Source organism: Mauremys mutica, chromosome 3 (assembly GCF_020497125.1).
Source record: "Mauremys mutica isolate MM-2020 ecotype Southern chromosome 3, ASM2049712v1, whole genome shotgun sequence".
Lineage (NCBI taxonomy): Eukaryota > Metazoa > Chordata > Testudines > Geoemydidae > Mauremys > Mauremys mutica.
Genome location: NC_059074.1, coordinates 17,145,743 through 17,161,305, shown reverse-complemented (window position 1 = coordinate 17,161,305; position 15,563 = coordinate 17,145,743). Strand labels below are relative to the sequence as shown.

General features: G+C 43.6%; 1 protein-coding gene across 3 annotated transcripts in view; it reads left to right on the top strand.

Annotated features, from left to right (window-relative positions):
* The window catches only part of CLIC5 (chloride intracellular channel 5), a 110,939-nt gene extending 95,849 nt beyond the window's left edge, over nucleotides 1-15,090 (top strand). For all 3 annotated transcript variants that reach the window (XM_045011758.1, XM_045011760.1, XM_045011759.1), the window contains exons 5-6: nucleotides 7,825-8,006; nucleotides 12,627-15,090. In XM_045011758.1, coding sequence (XP_044867693.1) covers nucleotides 7,825-8,006; nucleotides 12,627-12,794 — 350 coding nt within the window. In that variant the 3' untranslated portion in view covers nucleotides 12,795-15,090. The remainder of the gene's footprint in view (nucleotides 1-7,824; nucleotides 8,007-12,626) is intronic.
* Nucleotides 15,091-15,563: the final 473 nt, after the last annotated feature.

Here is a 15,563-nt window from a genome sequence, read left to right as displayed (position 1 = left end):
CTGGGTCAGACCAAAGGTCCATCTAGCCCAATATCCTGTCTTCTGACAGTGACCAGTACCAAGTGCCCCAGAGGGAATGAACAGAATAGGTAATCATCAAGTGATCCATCCCGTCACCCATTCCCAGCTTCTGGCAAACAGAGGCTAGGGACAGCATCCCTGCTCATCCTGGCTAATAGCCATTGATGGACCTATCCTCCATGAACTTATCTACTTCTTTTTTAAACCCTGTTATAGATTTGGCCTTCAACATCCTCTGGCAAGTAGTTCCATAGGTTGACTGTGTGTTATGTGAAAAAATACTTCATTTTGTTTGTTTTAAACCTGCTGCCTATTAATTTCATTTGGTGACCCCTAGTTTGCGTGTTGTGAGAAGGAGTAAATAACACTTCTTTATATACTTTCTCCACACCGGTCATGATTTTATAGACCTCTATTATATCCCCCCTTAGTCATCTCTTTTCCAAGCTGAAAAGTCCCAGTCTTATTAATCTCTCCTCACATGGAAGCCATTCCATACCTCTCATAATTTTTGTTGCCCTTTTCTGAACCTTTTCCTATTCCAATATATCTTTTTTGAGATGGGTCCTCATCTGTATGCAGTATTCAAGATGTGGGCCTACCATGGATTTATACAGAGGCAATATGATACTTTCTGTCTTATTATCTACCCCTTTCTTAACGATTCCCAACATTCTGATCACCTTTTTGACTGCCACTGCACATTGAGTGGATGTTTTCAGAGAACTATCCACAATGACTCCAAGATCTCTTTCTTAAGTGGTAACAGCTAATTTAGACCCCTTCATTTTATATGTATAGTTGGGATTATGTTTTCCAATGTGCATTACTTTGCATTTATCAACGCTGAATTTCATCTGCCATGTTGTTGCCCAATCACCCAGTTTTGAGGGATCCTTTTGTAGCTCCTCACAGTCTTCCTGGGAGTTAACTAGCTTGAGTAGCTTTTGTATCATCTGCAAATTTTGCCATCTCACTGATTACACCCTTTAAGATTGATGAACATATTGAATAAGACTGGTTCCAGTGCAGACTTCTGGTGGACACCACTATTTACCTCTCTCCATTCTGAAAACTGACCATCTATTCCAACCCTTTGTTTCCTATCTTCTTACCAGTTACCAATCCATGAGAGGACCTTCCCTCTAATCCCATGACAGCTTACTTTGCTTAAAAGCCCTAAGTGCAGGACCTTGTTAAAGGCTTTCTGAAAATCTAAGTACACTGTATCCACTGGATCCCTCTTGTCCACATGCCTGTTGACCCCCTCAAAGAATTCTAGTAGATTGGTGAGGCATGATTTCCCTTTACAAAAACCATGTTGACTTTTCCCCAAAAAATTAAGTTCATCTATGTATCTGACAATTTTGTTATTTACTATAGTTTCAACCAGTTTGGCCAGTACTGAAGTCAGCCTTACTGGTTTGTAATTGCCGGGATTATCTCTGGAGCCCTGTAGATTGGCGCTTAAATTCTTTGTCTTCCTGATTGTTTCTCTTAGGTCCAGCCTCGAGTGCTCCCTTATCAATGTTATAAAACTTCCTATCAATAATGCAGAACCATCATCATCATTTATTCATTTCTGAAGTCCCTGTTATCAAGTATAAAAAAGAGCCAGATTTTCCTCTTCCTGTTTCTGGTGCATAGCTGAAGTAAATCAATGGAGCTGCTACGGATTTATGTTGGTGTAACTGAGATTAGAGAAGGTGACAAACAAAATAGCATGAAAACTGAATTTCAGCAGTTCATTAAGGAAAAAAAGGGAGTCTTGAATTTAGATAGAAAAAATAGCAGCTGAAACTCTCTGGAGCCTCCCATAGGAAGGGCTTCATGAGATGGAGGTGCAAAGTGTGCAAAAATCACTATTTTCTATCAATCTTTTCTCGGTTAAACTGGTGTAAATATGGAGTAAATTTGTTGATATTGTGGAGTTACTCCAGATTTATGCCTGTGTATCTCACGGCAGAATTTTTCCAATTACTGTTAACTTTTATTACAAACTTTATAATTCTGTGCATGTCAGGATTTGTTAATCTCATTGTTCAACACCGAGTAACCTTATCCTGCATGCAGGATATCATTGTAAATTTGGTATCATCAGCTAAACTGAACCTCGCCCTGTGTATTTGGCAGATGGTAATACATGCATTAAATATTCTGTGGTTTCTCTGAGGTCGTAAAGTGTTATTTCTCTGGCTTCTAAGCGCTGTTAGACAAAGTTGTGAAAAACTGTAAAGGGGTGGAACAGGAAAACTGCAAAGAATAGTGTGAAATTTTTTGCCGATCTCTTTTTGTATGATTGGCTGGATGAGGTGGCGTTCAGCGATCAATCAACGCTTAACACACTAGCAAAAGCTCTGCTTTCTTCTGTGTCTGGTACTCTGGTTCCAACTGGCTGTGCATACCAACAAGAGCGTCACAGCACCCCACCTAGACTCTCTGTCTGGAAAGCTTAGCTTTTAAAGGTATAGTCCCTAATGCCATAGATGACACTGCAGGACCAGAAGTGGAGTAAAATGTTTCTAGCTGGGTATGCTGTCCAGCATGAGGCACTGGGAAATAAAGGAGGTGGTGTCACCGTGTATTTTATAACTGATTTCTGATGCAAGTGAACTTGGAACCTGCAGTTAGCTTGAATAGGTCACTCACTGTGTAGGCGCTGTGATCCCCAATGCTGATTGTGCTTGGTGTTTTCATTGTCCATGCAGATGCTTTATCTCAGTTGACCCAGGTTTCTGTACTTGCCACTATAACCATGGGAATGGATTCCATTCACAGAGCTGTCCACACTCTGGATCTGGTGTCTGGATTTGGATCTGGATGTCTGGGAGGCGGTGATCGGGGGGAACATTTTCAAAAGCAACTAAGTGATGTTGGAGCCTAAGTCCCATTTTCAAAAGGGACTCAGGGACTTAAAACCCTAAATCCCATTGACTTTCAAGGAGACAGGCTTCTAAGGGGCAGATTTTCAAAGGTATTTAGATACTTCATGATGCAGATATGCACCAAGAGAATTAGATACATAGGCAGTTTTGAAAATCTCACCTGGTGCCATTTGCATCTTTAGGCACCTAAATCCTTTAAAATCTGGTCCTAAGTGCATTACTTCTGAAAATAAAACTTTGGCCCCTAATTCTCTTAGGAGCTTTTGAAAAATTTAACCCAGGTCTTTATCATGGACTGACCATTATCTCAGTCACTTTGAGATTGGGGCAGTTCTCTCCTGTTGGAATAACAGATCTGGCTTGATGGTCCACAATTTAATTATCATGAAACTAAGGCTTAGAGAGGCTAATTCACTTGCCCAAGGTCACACAACAAGTTATGGTCACAATTCGCACACCAGGATATGTATTGCTCCCCCATTGATTTTAGTGAGAAATACTGGGATCCTGCAAGGACCAAATAGAGCCCCTGAATTAGAACACAGACCTACTGATGCCCACTACTGTGGTTATTCTACTAGGCAAATGCCTTCTAAGTATGAAGAGGTTAAAACGCCCTGGAGAATTCACATACATGTTATTTTCTACTCTCACCAACAGGCATCACTCCAGCCATTGTTTCTGAGAGAGCCCTAAGACACATTGATATAGTGATAGCAGCAAGAGAAATGAATGCGTTCCAGAAAAGAACCACATTAAAAACACCTTGTCTTTGCCCTGTCTTTATAAACACACCTATCTGACTCTGGAGTCTAGCATACAACGCACTTAATGCATTTTCCCAGTGTTGTGCAATACCTTCTTCTCATATTGGAAATATAAAACAGATGATCTAGCAAAACCAAAGATTTTATTGGGTTGTCAGGGGATACGAGAGAATGCTCGGTGTTAAGCCAGTTTTCAAAAATCCAAGTGAGCTAAATTGAGTTAAATCGGAATAATTCAATTCCATTGTCTCCAAATGAGTTCACTATAAGAGAATATTATCTGGTGCTGACCGGGAGAAAGAAAACTTTCTGTTCAACAGGTGTTATGGGTCAAAACAAAAAGAGATTGCAAAATATTTCCATTGTTGCCACATGAGGGTATATTAAACGGCATGTCCTTATTACCTTTCAATATGAGCTGTGTAGCAGAACACAGCTGCAGGCGATTACAGACAATAATGCCAGAATCTGACAGTAGAATGTCAGTGTCAAAATTAAATTTGGGAGATTAAATAAGGGATGGCAACACTTTTGTTTTATAGATGGCAACACTTCAGTCATTTTAGAGTCTTTGCTTTCAGACATGAAATTCTAATCTTCTCTAACATGTTTGCTGGGGGTGGGAGGGTTCAGTTGGGATTCTAGTTTCTCAGTCCTAACAATAAGGTCATGATGATTCTTCACTGTGTCTGAGCGTGGCAGCAACAAAGCGCTAGTGTGGTTCCTTGATCCGTGGCTAGCAGACCCGGGTGGAAGTGAGAGCAACAGGCAGCCTACTTTAACTTCCACCACTGGCATAAGGTCTGTAATGGATATTATGCCAGTGGAAGATCAGGCATAGTGATGCTGTCCTCCATCCTGAATGCCTTTGAAACACATCATCTCTGCCCTCATGCCAGGGATGGAGGTGTGGCTGATGCCAGAGGTGATAGAGTCACTTGTGTCAGCATTCTGCTCGTGGAGTTCCCCATGTCAAGGTGAATTCTTCAGCTGTTTTAAGGCCACTTTTACTCCTGGGGGAATTCTGCACCATTGCGCATATGCAGAATTTATATCCCTTGCAGATTTCTTCATTTCCCCACAGAAAAATGACTTTCTGGTGGGGAAACAAAGGGAAGCCACAAGAGTGGTCATTCGACCCTCCCCAGCAGTATGTTTGGGGTGCCCAGGGCAGCTGGCAGAGAGGTAAATCTCTGTGGAGGAGGGGGAGGGACTTGGGAAGACCCGGCTGGTGGCTTCTACCCCGCGCCAGACTCAGCTGCTAGTCTCAGCTGAGATGAGGAGGACGGGACTTCCTCTTCCCCTGCACGGGATGCAAGGCTGTGTCAGACCCACCCCCAGATTTTTCCCCCAGCTGTAGGAAGTGCTACAAACTCCCTCACTCCCCCCCCCACCCCCGCACGCTTCCTGCACTCATCGCTTAGCTGCAGCGGGAGGGATCACTGTACAGGGACCTGCTCCCCCATCCACCAACCCCTGTGCATCCAGACCCCCTCATACCCAGACCCTCCCGCCGAGCCTCAGCCCCTGCACCTGGACCACCCCAACAGGCCACCCACACCCAGATCCCCATCCTACTGAGCCTCAACCAGCTGCACCTGGATCCCCACCCCACTGAGCCCCACTCCCCCCACACCCAGAGCTTCCACACTGATCCCCACCACACGCAGCTCCCCCTGCTGAGTTCTATCCTCCCCACACCCAGAGATACCCCCACTGAGCCCCAACCACCTTCACCTGGACCTCCCTGCAGAGTCCCATTACCTTTGCCCCCAGAACCCTACAACAAGCCCCTGTGCATCCAGATCCACCTCCCCACTGGATCCCCCACTGAGCCTCCTGCATCCAGATTGCCCCACACAGAACCCTCTCACCCCACACCTGGATCCCCCCACACTAAGCCCCTCCACACTTGGATCCTGCCTTGCTGAGCCTGCCTGCCCACACCTGGTGCACCTGGCACAGAGGGGCAGGGCCCTGGGGTGTTTCTGGGGCAGGTCCGGTCTTTGCGCTGTGTCAGGGTTAGGTGCAGTCCTGCGGGAGGGAGGGGAGGAGGGGGAGTTGTATAGTCATCTCCAACCTCTGTGCAGCCAGTGGCCTGTGCTCCCCAGTGCCAGGCTGGAGCCTCCACATTTATTTGAGAAATAAAATTTGCAGAATTTTAAAATATTGTGTGCAGAATTTTTAATATTTTGGCACAGAATTTTGTATTTTTTGGTGCAGAATGCGCTCAGGAGTACCCTTTGCACCACATAAGATGGGTTTAAAGACCTGGTTCTGAAAATACTTCTGCACATACATAGCTTCATTCATTGGCCACATCTGCATTTGAGTTGGCAGGTGTGATTTCCGGTTTGCATAGACATTCCCACTAGCTAAGACTAGCAGTATAGCCAGGGTAGCATGGGAGGTAGTTCAGGCTAGCTCCCTGCATACGTAACCACCCAGACACCCTGGGTACATACTTGGGTGGTTACCCCAAGCTGCTCCCTGTGCTACGTAGGCTACATTGCTATTTTTAGTGTGCTAGCTCGAGCAGAGCTAGTGCTGGTATGTCTGCACCAGCTGGGAATCACACAAATGAAGACGTAAACATTGAGTAAAGTAGCTCACAGGTGTAAAACTGTGCAGAATCGGGCCTAAAAGTGTAATGCTTCAGAGCCACAGCTGATGTAAATCAGCTGAGGTTCTGGCCCTTATCCTCATTAGGGCCATCTTGTTATTTTGCACATTATACATTATCAATTATTTGTATTACCAAAGCGCCTAGTGGTGGACCAGGACCCACATTGTGCTAGGTGCTGTAGAAACCCAGAACAAAAAGATGGTCCCTGTCCCAGAGAGTTTTCAAACCACGTAATAACTTGCAAACTTCTACTCACTCACCTGGGGCAAATACACTGTTTGTGATGGATGAGTAAAATAGCTGTAATTGGTTCATTCTGATGATGGTGAAGTGTAGACACTGAGATCTTGCACCTGGGCTGATGTTTTTGCTGGAGAATTTGGCACCTTTGTTATATGCTGTATCTTGTCATAATTTTGAGTGCAGAACTCCCACTGGAGTCAAAAGAAATATATTGTGTGGGGAAGGACGGACTGTGGGATTTAGCCTTTAGTAAGTCTTAAAGTGAAAGGTCCAAATTCTCCTCTCTGCTGTGCAACCCCTTTGAAATCGACTGAAAGGGGAATTTGACCCAAATTCAATTCTGAAATGGGAAGAGGTTTGAAACTGGCTGGATATCATGAGTGTTTTGTGTGGCATCACATTTCATTGTTGTCAAACGGCTTTCATTTCAATCACACTGTATCTTCTATGGGGGAGGGATAGCTCAGTGGTTTGAGCATTGGCCTACTAAACCCAGGGTTGTGATGTCAATCCTTGAGGGGGCCATTTAGGGAACTGGGGTTAAAAAACAAAAATCTCTCTGGGGAATTTGTCCTGCTTTGAGCAGGGGCTTGGACTAGATGATCTCCTGTGGTCCCTTCCAACCCTGATATTCTATGATTCTAAGTGACTGGGAGAACATGTCGCCATAGCACTATGATTGGCATCTTCTGAGACATTCCTGCTACCTTAAATGAATTTACATGAAAGAAGAAATGAGCACGAAGTACTGAACCAGGTGTGATATTAATGGCAATACTGTAGAGCTAGAATATTGGAATTAGGGAGCTCCAATTCATTGACCCAATTCACTGGATGTTCAATAATAACGGTGTGAGGAGGTACCAGGGCATCTCCCAGTCCATGTGTACATGGCCATTCGTCCCATACTATCTACAGCTGTTCTACCTACCTTGAGATCCAATGGCTGCAGTGCACCAAAAACACAGCCTAGGATCAGTGCAGTGTGGGAACATCATGACCACACCTCTTTTCCTCCTTCCAGGGTCCCTTTTTTGTTGCTATACTGTTAGGAGGGAGGGGCTGTACCTAAGAGCCACCTGTGTCACTGGAAAACTAGGTCCGGGGCAATCCTCATGTAGCTGCTTTACAGTCATATTCCACTGGAGATACAGCACAAACAGAGCCCCACACCAGAGCATCTGGCCTTAGCTTCATAAGTATGGTCACAGGCAGTGTTAACGAGAGTGTTTCTAAGCCTTTCTTTCTTCCCACTCACCCATTTATTTATTTATTGACAAAGGCCTTGAGAGAGGTTTGACAAAGGCTTTAAAGAAGCTGGACGACTATCTGAACACCCCTCTCCCTGAAGAAATCGATGCAGACAGCACTGAAGAGGAGAAAGTGTCTAAACGCAAGTTTCTGGACGGGGGTGAGCTGACGCTTGCTGATTGCAACCTTCTGCCCAAACTTCATGTTGTTAAGGTAAAAGGCTTCATCTGATGGATAAGCAAATCTGGTCTGACAGTAAAATGCTCAAGTCTGTAAACCTGAACTATCCTAGAAATGCTGTAGCTCTATCTGCCAGTCCCTTCTTTTCTATAGGAAAGAGCCTGGTCTATAAATAGTTTGTAAGGTCCTACGATCTTGGCCAAAAGTGCAAAGAAAATTAAACAAGATCTAAAAAGACTCTTTGATTGTAAAGAGGAAGGAACACTGGATTGAATGTGCATTAATGTGAGGCTCCCGCTCATCTCCAGTGCACTGTGAGGTGGGCAAAATACACTGGGGTATTGCATGGTACTTCCTACCTCCCTAGAGACTCCATCTCTCACTATTCACTAGTCTGGGTCAGCAAGTACATGGTGTTTGGGTTCTATGGGATGTACGTCACAACTTAGGTAGAGCAAACAGGACTCCCCCCTCTGGCAGCTAAGCGTAAATCTAGCAGGTTCTTTAACAGGACATGGGGCCTGCTGAGCAGCCAGATCCCTTCCTCTGAGGTAAAAGGGAGGTGGTCGATTAAATTCACTAGATCTCTCCTTCACAGCATTATCTGCCCCACTGCTGGTAGATATCAAAGGGGTCAGAGCAAGCTGAAGTTCTCCTCTCTGCCAGATACTGTTGGGCTGGTGGAGTCCAATTCTCCAACCTCAAGAATATACATAGTAGGGGAAGGTCCAGGGTTAGGGACTAAGGACCTCTCTGGCACATAGTGACCGGGGAAAGAGGAAGGGCTTGAGGCCAATATAGATACAGCTTTCTTCTTTCCCTAGTGTCTGGGTTTGCAGGGAGAAAAGAGCAGAAGCTTGTGCTAGCTGGAGCTATTAGAAACACACCAGCATATCTCACAGCTAATACCGTACAGGCTAGTTTGCTTTTGATTTGGACTATTTAAAATATTTTGTCTTTAATCTTTCGCACTTGTTGCACTCTGTCACTGTATTTCCTTTTTGTTTCTTCACATTGGTATAAAATCACACCTGGCTCTATCAACTAAACCACACGTCTCCTTGGACTGATTATCTTGCCAGTGCCCCTGTCTCCCTCATTCTGCACTCCCAGCCCCACACACACTGGTTTTATAAAATAAGGTTGTATAAGCTTTGTGACCTTTTGGCGTCCCTTGATAGGAAGTGTATTTTTAAAGCTAGCTACCATGACAGCTGCAAACCCTCGTCATCCAGATTCTTTCTTTCCACTGGACTATTTTATAAATTATTTTTTGTTTTTTCTGACTATTGTGTGTAAATGCATGATCAAGTAGCACTACATATGTAAGAAAATAATGCTTAACACTTAGGATATGTCTACACTACGATTAAAAACCCACAGCTGGCCTGTGCCAGCTGACTCGGGCTCACGGGGCTCGGGCTTGCGGGGCTATTTAATTGCATTGTAGACATTCGGGCTTGGGCTAGAGCTGGGTTCTAGAACGGGGTGAGCTGGTAGGGTCCCAGAGCTCAGGCTGCAGCCTGAGCCTGAATGTCTACAGCAGAATTAAACAGTCCCGCAGCCTGAGCCCTGCAAGCCCGAGTCAACTGGCACTGGCCAGCTGCAGGTGTGTAACTGCAGTGTAGACATACTCTTAGTGCTTTTCTCCACAGATCTTAAAGCGCTGTACAATAGGGGCTAAGCATAATTTGCCCCATTTTTTATAGATGGGGAAACTGAGACACAGAGAGCTTGAAGTGACTTGTCCAATGTCACACAGAGAGTCAGTGGCAGATCCAGGATTAGAACCCCAGGTCTCACTCTGAGTTTTTACCCTATGCATCCTCAGTGGTTTGAGCATTGGCCTGCTAAACCCAGGGTTGTGAGGTCAATCCTTGAGGAGGCCATTTAGGGATCTGGGGCAAAAAAAAATAGTTGGGGATTGGTCCTGCTTTGAGCAGGGGGTTGGACTAGATGACCTCCTGAGGTCCCTTCCAACCCTGAGATTCTATGATTCTATGAACATTCCCACCCATGTATAACCTAAGAAGAGCTGTTCAGATGTACCGGCTGTTCAGCTCATATTTCACATAGCAAAGTTAACAATGAAAGGTAGCTCTGCGGTCCAGGGTTTAAGATGCAGAATGGTCACTGGTGTAGTGCAAAGGATATACATCATTCTCTCTTCTAAGTGCTGTATTTATTCAATTGATCAGATTACATGTTTCTTCAGAAAAAAACAAGTACCTGGTAGACATTGGCAAGCCAGGAGCTAGAAAGTGGAGCCAAGTCATGCATCTACCTTGGCTCCATGAGTCAAAACATAAGCTAAGCCATGGTGAGCGCTGACTTTTCACATATAAAAAGAGAACACAGAATGCGATGCCTAAGTCACTTACACAGTAATGTGATAATATTCTCACTGGTTTGGCATTTTCTCTGGCTCATCTTCCCTCATGGAGGCACAGCCAGACATTTTAATGCGAATGCTTAAAGCTTTCATTGTGTGGCCTATTGCTGGTTCCCGTCTTCTTAAGGCAAAATGAAAGATTGGTAAACAGACCTTGTAGAATTATAAATCACTTATCGACGTGCATAGCTGCAGACTATTGTCCTAGGTCTGTTTTACAGACACAAAAAAAAGGTGGTCATATAAGGACGTTCTCATTTGATTAAAGACTTCCAGTGGAAATTGTGTGCATCTCAACCTAAATTGATGAGTGGGTTCTATCCTCTATGTTCATTGCGAAACACTTCTGAAAAGAGTGAGGTTGCATAGATGCAACTTAGAAATGGATTTTGCCTAGAGTATGCCAAAGGGATCCTGGTAATAAGAATAAACCATAATCCCTTGTAAGAACAGAGCTGTCCTGAAAAACCTGAGATGGATGGAAACTCTAATAAGTACTTTAGAAAACAGAGGGGAGCTGTACAATACATATGGATGTAATTCCCTTTATACTCAGGAGTAACTTTACAGTCATAAAAACTAGAGATGGGAAAGACCCAATAAATTAACTAATCCTTCCCGCCCAATCAATTTGTCCATTCTGTCACTGCAGGATTGTTACATACAGCGTATTATTAAATTCATTGCCCAACCAGGACAGAAGGCCCCAGTCTAGCAAGGTACTTAAGCATGTATCTAACCTTAAGCAATGAGTTAGTCCCATTGATTATATACGTATTACAAGTAAGGCATGTGCTTAAGTAACTTGCTGAATCAAGGTCTAAATGTCATTAATGGTTGGGCTTCTACAGAGAGTTCCAGGCTAATAAATCTCAGAGATAGGAAACTTCCTGATACACACATGTATTTTCCCAGTTCACACCAATACTCCTAGTTCAATCAGCCTGAGATATTACTAATGCACCTAGTTCTTGGTATCTAAGTCCTGGTGCCCTGTACCATTCTGAACAGATATTTCCCCTCCTCGTTGTGTATATCTTTGCAATGTTTGTAGATGGTTATATCCCCTGCCATGATTGTTTGACCAAGCAATATGTTTCATTCTTTTAGTCTTTTCTCAGTTCACCCCCTTTAAACCATCTACCTTTTAAAGTGTCATCCGACCAGGCATCATCTCTGATAATGCCATTCCAGGGAGCACAGCTGTTAGAGGGGATGTTCATAGGAATGAGGGAAAAAAACATGGTGGAGCCTGTTGGGTCTTTGGATATAGTACTTGCTTGTACTAAGTCAGGATTTGGCATCAGTTACCACACAGTGGTATTGGACTTCTTTTACTGCTTGTCTACACAAACACCTAGTTTGCAGCAAGCTGTGGTGTAACTGTACCCCACACTAGTCTGCTGCGCACTAAGAGTCCTCAGGTACCCTGCTGCCACACACTAAAAGTTCCTAGTACACTTTAATTTACCCCTCTTTCAAAGCAGGGCAGATCAAAGCAGGGCCGGCTCCAGGCACTAGCCCAGCAAGCAGGTGCTTGGGGTGGCCAATGGAGAGGGGAGGCACGTCCTGCTCTTCGGCGGCGGGTCTCTCACTCCCGGTCGGAGGGAAGGACCAGCCACCAAATTGCCGCCGAAGACTGAAGCGGTGGCAGTAGAGCTGATCGCGATCGCGGCTTTTTTTTTTTTTTTTTTTTTCCTGCTTGGGGTGGCAAAAACCCTGGAGCCGGCCCTGGATCAAAGCACACTTTTAGTGGATGGCAGCTCGGACCACATGGATACTTAGTGTGCAGCAAGCTAGCATGGGGTAGCATGCTCCCAGCTTGCTGCAAACTAAGTGTTTGTGTAGACAAGCTCTGAGACTAGGTACTGTATTTTCATGGTAATGGTCAGGAAATGTTGAACTTTTGATGGAACAAAAAGAATGAAGTTCTACTAAGGACTATAAAAGGGTTTAAAAGAGAACTAGATAATTTCATGGAGGTTAAGATAAATTCATGTCGATTAGCCAGGATGGTTAAGGAATGGTGTCCCTAGCTTCTGTTTGTCAGAGGGTGGAGATGGATGGCTGGATAGAGATCACTTGATCATTACCTGTTAGGTTCACGCCCTCTGGGGCACCTGGCATTGGCCACTGTCGGTAGACAGGATACTGGGCTGGATGGACCTTTGGTCTGACCCAGTGTGGCCATTCTTATGTTCTTATGTTTTTAAGTTTAAAAGCCTAAAACCAGCAAGTTTCTTTTCTTGTCTTTGCTCTAGATTGTAGCTAAGAAATACCGCAACTATGAGTTCCCAACAGAGATGACGGGGCTATGGCGATACCTGAAGAATGCTTATGCCAGGGATGAATTCACCAACACTTGTGCTGCGGACAAAGAAATTGAGCAAGCTTATGCAGATGTGGCCAAACGGCTCAGCAAATCCTAACTGACATCAGCAAGGGCTCAGTATCCCCAGTTCACAGACCCCTCTCCTTGTTGCCTTAGGATATATTCTTCATCCTGTTTCTGGTTGGGATCCCCATGACTTCAGCTGTTAAAATGTATTGGTCAGGGCCAAATCTGCCTCTCCCTAGAGAAAACATAAGGCAACAGCAGGGGGGTAAAAAACCCTCTGGAATCTGAACCCAAGAGCTGGAGCAAGTATTATTATTGGCAATCATCAGTATTTGAAACTATTCATCTTTTTTTTTTTTGAATATCAGCCACCTATTTTATTGGGAACTTTAAAAAATAGGATATTTAGCTGAAAATTTCAAGTAGATGGGTTAGGAATGTACAGAACTGGTTCTTCTCTGGCCCTTTTCAAGGACACTTTTTTCTGATGTGATCTATCCAAAATAACACTGCTAGCGGGAACCTTGAGGTAGTAGGAACGAGGTGTGTATGAAAGCAAAAAAGAGTTTGACCCTAAGGGAGAAATTTTCTTAGCAGGTATATATTCAGAAACCTCTGTTTTAATGGGGCTGGAGGAGGTTATAAGATGCGCATTACTGATGTGGCGCTAGTGAGGAAAGCATCAGTGAATATGTCAAACTTGCAGATGCTGCTTGGCATATGATTTGCATATTTCCACTTCATCCAGATCATAAAAGGAAAAGAGAATGAGAGAGGAACTGGGCAGTTCTTGGAACAGCAGTGCTGATACCCAAAAGCCCACTGGCTCTATGAGGGGATGTACTCAGATGCTGTAGTGATAGGGGCCGTATAATTAGCCCGTTACATAGAAAGAATCCTCACAGCTAGCTGACTCATTTTAGATATTCTCACCTTAACTGTATATTTGCCAGCTTATTTAGATTGGGAGCCCGTGGTGGGAGTGGAAATCTGTTGCCTCGTTTGAACACCAGATTGGGGAGAAATACCCAATTTTGAGCTTTTGAAAATGATCACCTTTCAAAGTTCATCTCCCATTCTAGAGAGCAGGTTGGCCTAAAAACTTTAAGGAGGATGAGCTAGAAGGGAGACCCGAAGCAGAGAAACTCCCACTCCTAGCCAGAAGGTTGGCAAGTATACCAGCACAAACGCACAATGGCTTTGTCCCAGTCATTTCCTGTTTCATATCACTGCTGTTTAAATGACCCTTCTGACTGTGCACTAGGGTTGGTTTCCGAAGCAATTAGTTTGTGCTACGGGCAGCCATTTTATGAACAGATCTGCTTAGTACTGATCGCTTTATTGGTGAATTACTTTAAGAAGTTAAGAGCAACAGTTTTTTGTATGAAATATAAAAGATTGAACTGACTTAGCTAGCTATATATCAGGGAGAGGAAGGCTCCCAATCTTCATCAAATCTGGAGGTGTATAGTTGTTTGAAAAGATAAAATAAAATTGAACTCTAGCACTCCTTGGCTCCACTCCTGATCAGACCCCTGCTCCTGTATGAAACCACAGTGACCTCAGTGAGACTCCACACTAGCAAACCCTTAAATGGGGGGACCCAGGATCAGGCCCTTGTTTGCAATTCGAAAGCTAATGGACTGGAGGCAACTTATAAGGCCAGAATCTGCTCTGTTACACGGATGTAGATCTAGAGTAATTCCAGTGACTTTGGCGGAGTTACTCTGCATCCACACCAGCGCAGCTGAGAACAGAATCTTGCCCATCGAATGATGACATTTATGGCTGACTGCAGTGTTGCACAGGGCAGTCAATTTGTTCTGAACTTTCCAAAACCTTGGAAGAAAGTCCATGAGCTCCCTAGTCTTCCCTCAGACCTCAGAATGGGCTATTTAAACAAGCAAAGGCTCACACTCTTTACAATGTTGCTGAGAAATTAACTGGCTCTGAGAGCACGAGTAACAGCCAGCAAAATACAATGAGATTAGAAGAGTCTGCACATGCACATGTGGCTCATTAAAACTGTGTCTTCATAACATAACCAGATTGGAATTGTTTGTATATTTTTCAAAAAAATGAAGATATTTAATTATTTATTTTGATTGATTAAATTCTTTCTTTCTTTCTTCTCAGCATATTGGTTGAGCTGACTCACTCTGTAAGACTGTTATAACCAAGGCTCTGAAAATTTAGTTTGTAATGAACAGTGGTTTCCTGTGTCTGATTAATGGCCATTTTGGATTTTTTTTCACTATGGCTACCAGAACTCCAGCTGACCAAGACTGCACTTCTCTCAGTCATCATTTAACAGGTTTTTTTTTAATCAGAGGCTTTGTCTAATCAGAGTTATGTGTGAACTGTGAATAAAGAAGAAAGAGGATGCAGCTTGCTGTTCTGTGCATATTTTACTTGGCTCCTTTAAGAAGTTCACAGAAACAGACAGTGGGTCTCAGGCAGGATTAGGTGAACCAGTTCAAGAGATATACCAATTTCTGCTTTTCCTATGTGAACTTTCATCCATTTCTTAAACCAAATTTGAACAAAACCTCTTAAGGTTCTGAAATGTTCTAATACAGTTTGCTTTCATTTTAATTAAAAACAGCTCCATACCAAAATCGCTAGATCTGAACACCCTCAAAGTAGAGGTGGTTTTAAAATTTTCCTTCTAAAATTTTGTTGGTTGTTTTTGTTTTTTTTTAGTGGAAAATGGCTTTTCAATGCAATGGACATCTTTATGAGAAAATTTCCATAGTCTCTGAATATTTCTGAGATTTTGTTATAAAAATTCAAAATCCCCAAACCACAATTTGTTTCAGTTTCAGCAACTAAAAGACTTAATTTCATTTATTTAGTAAGT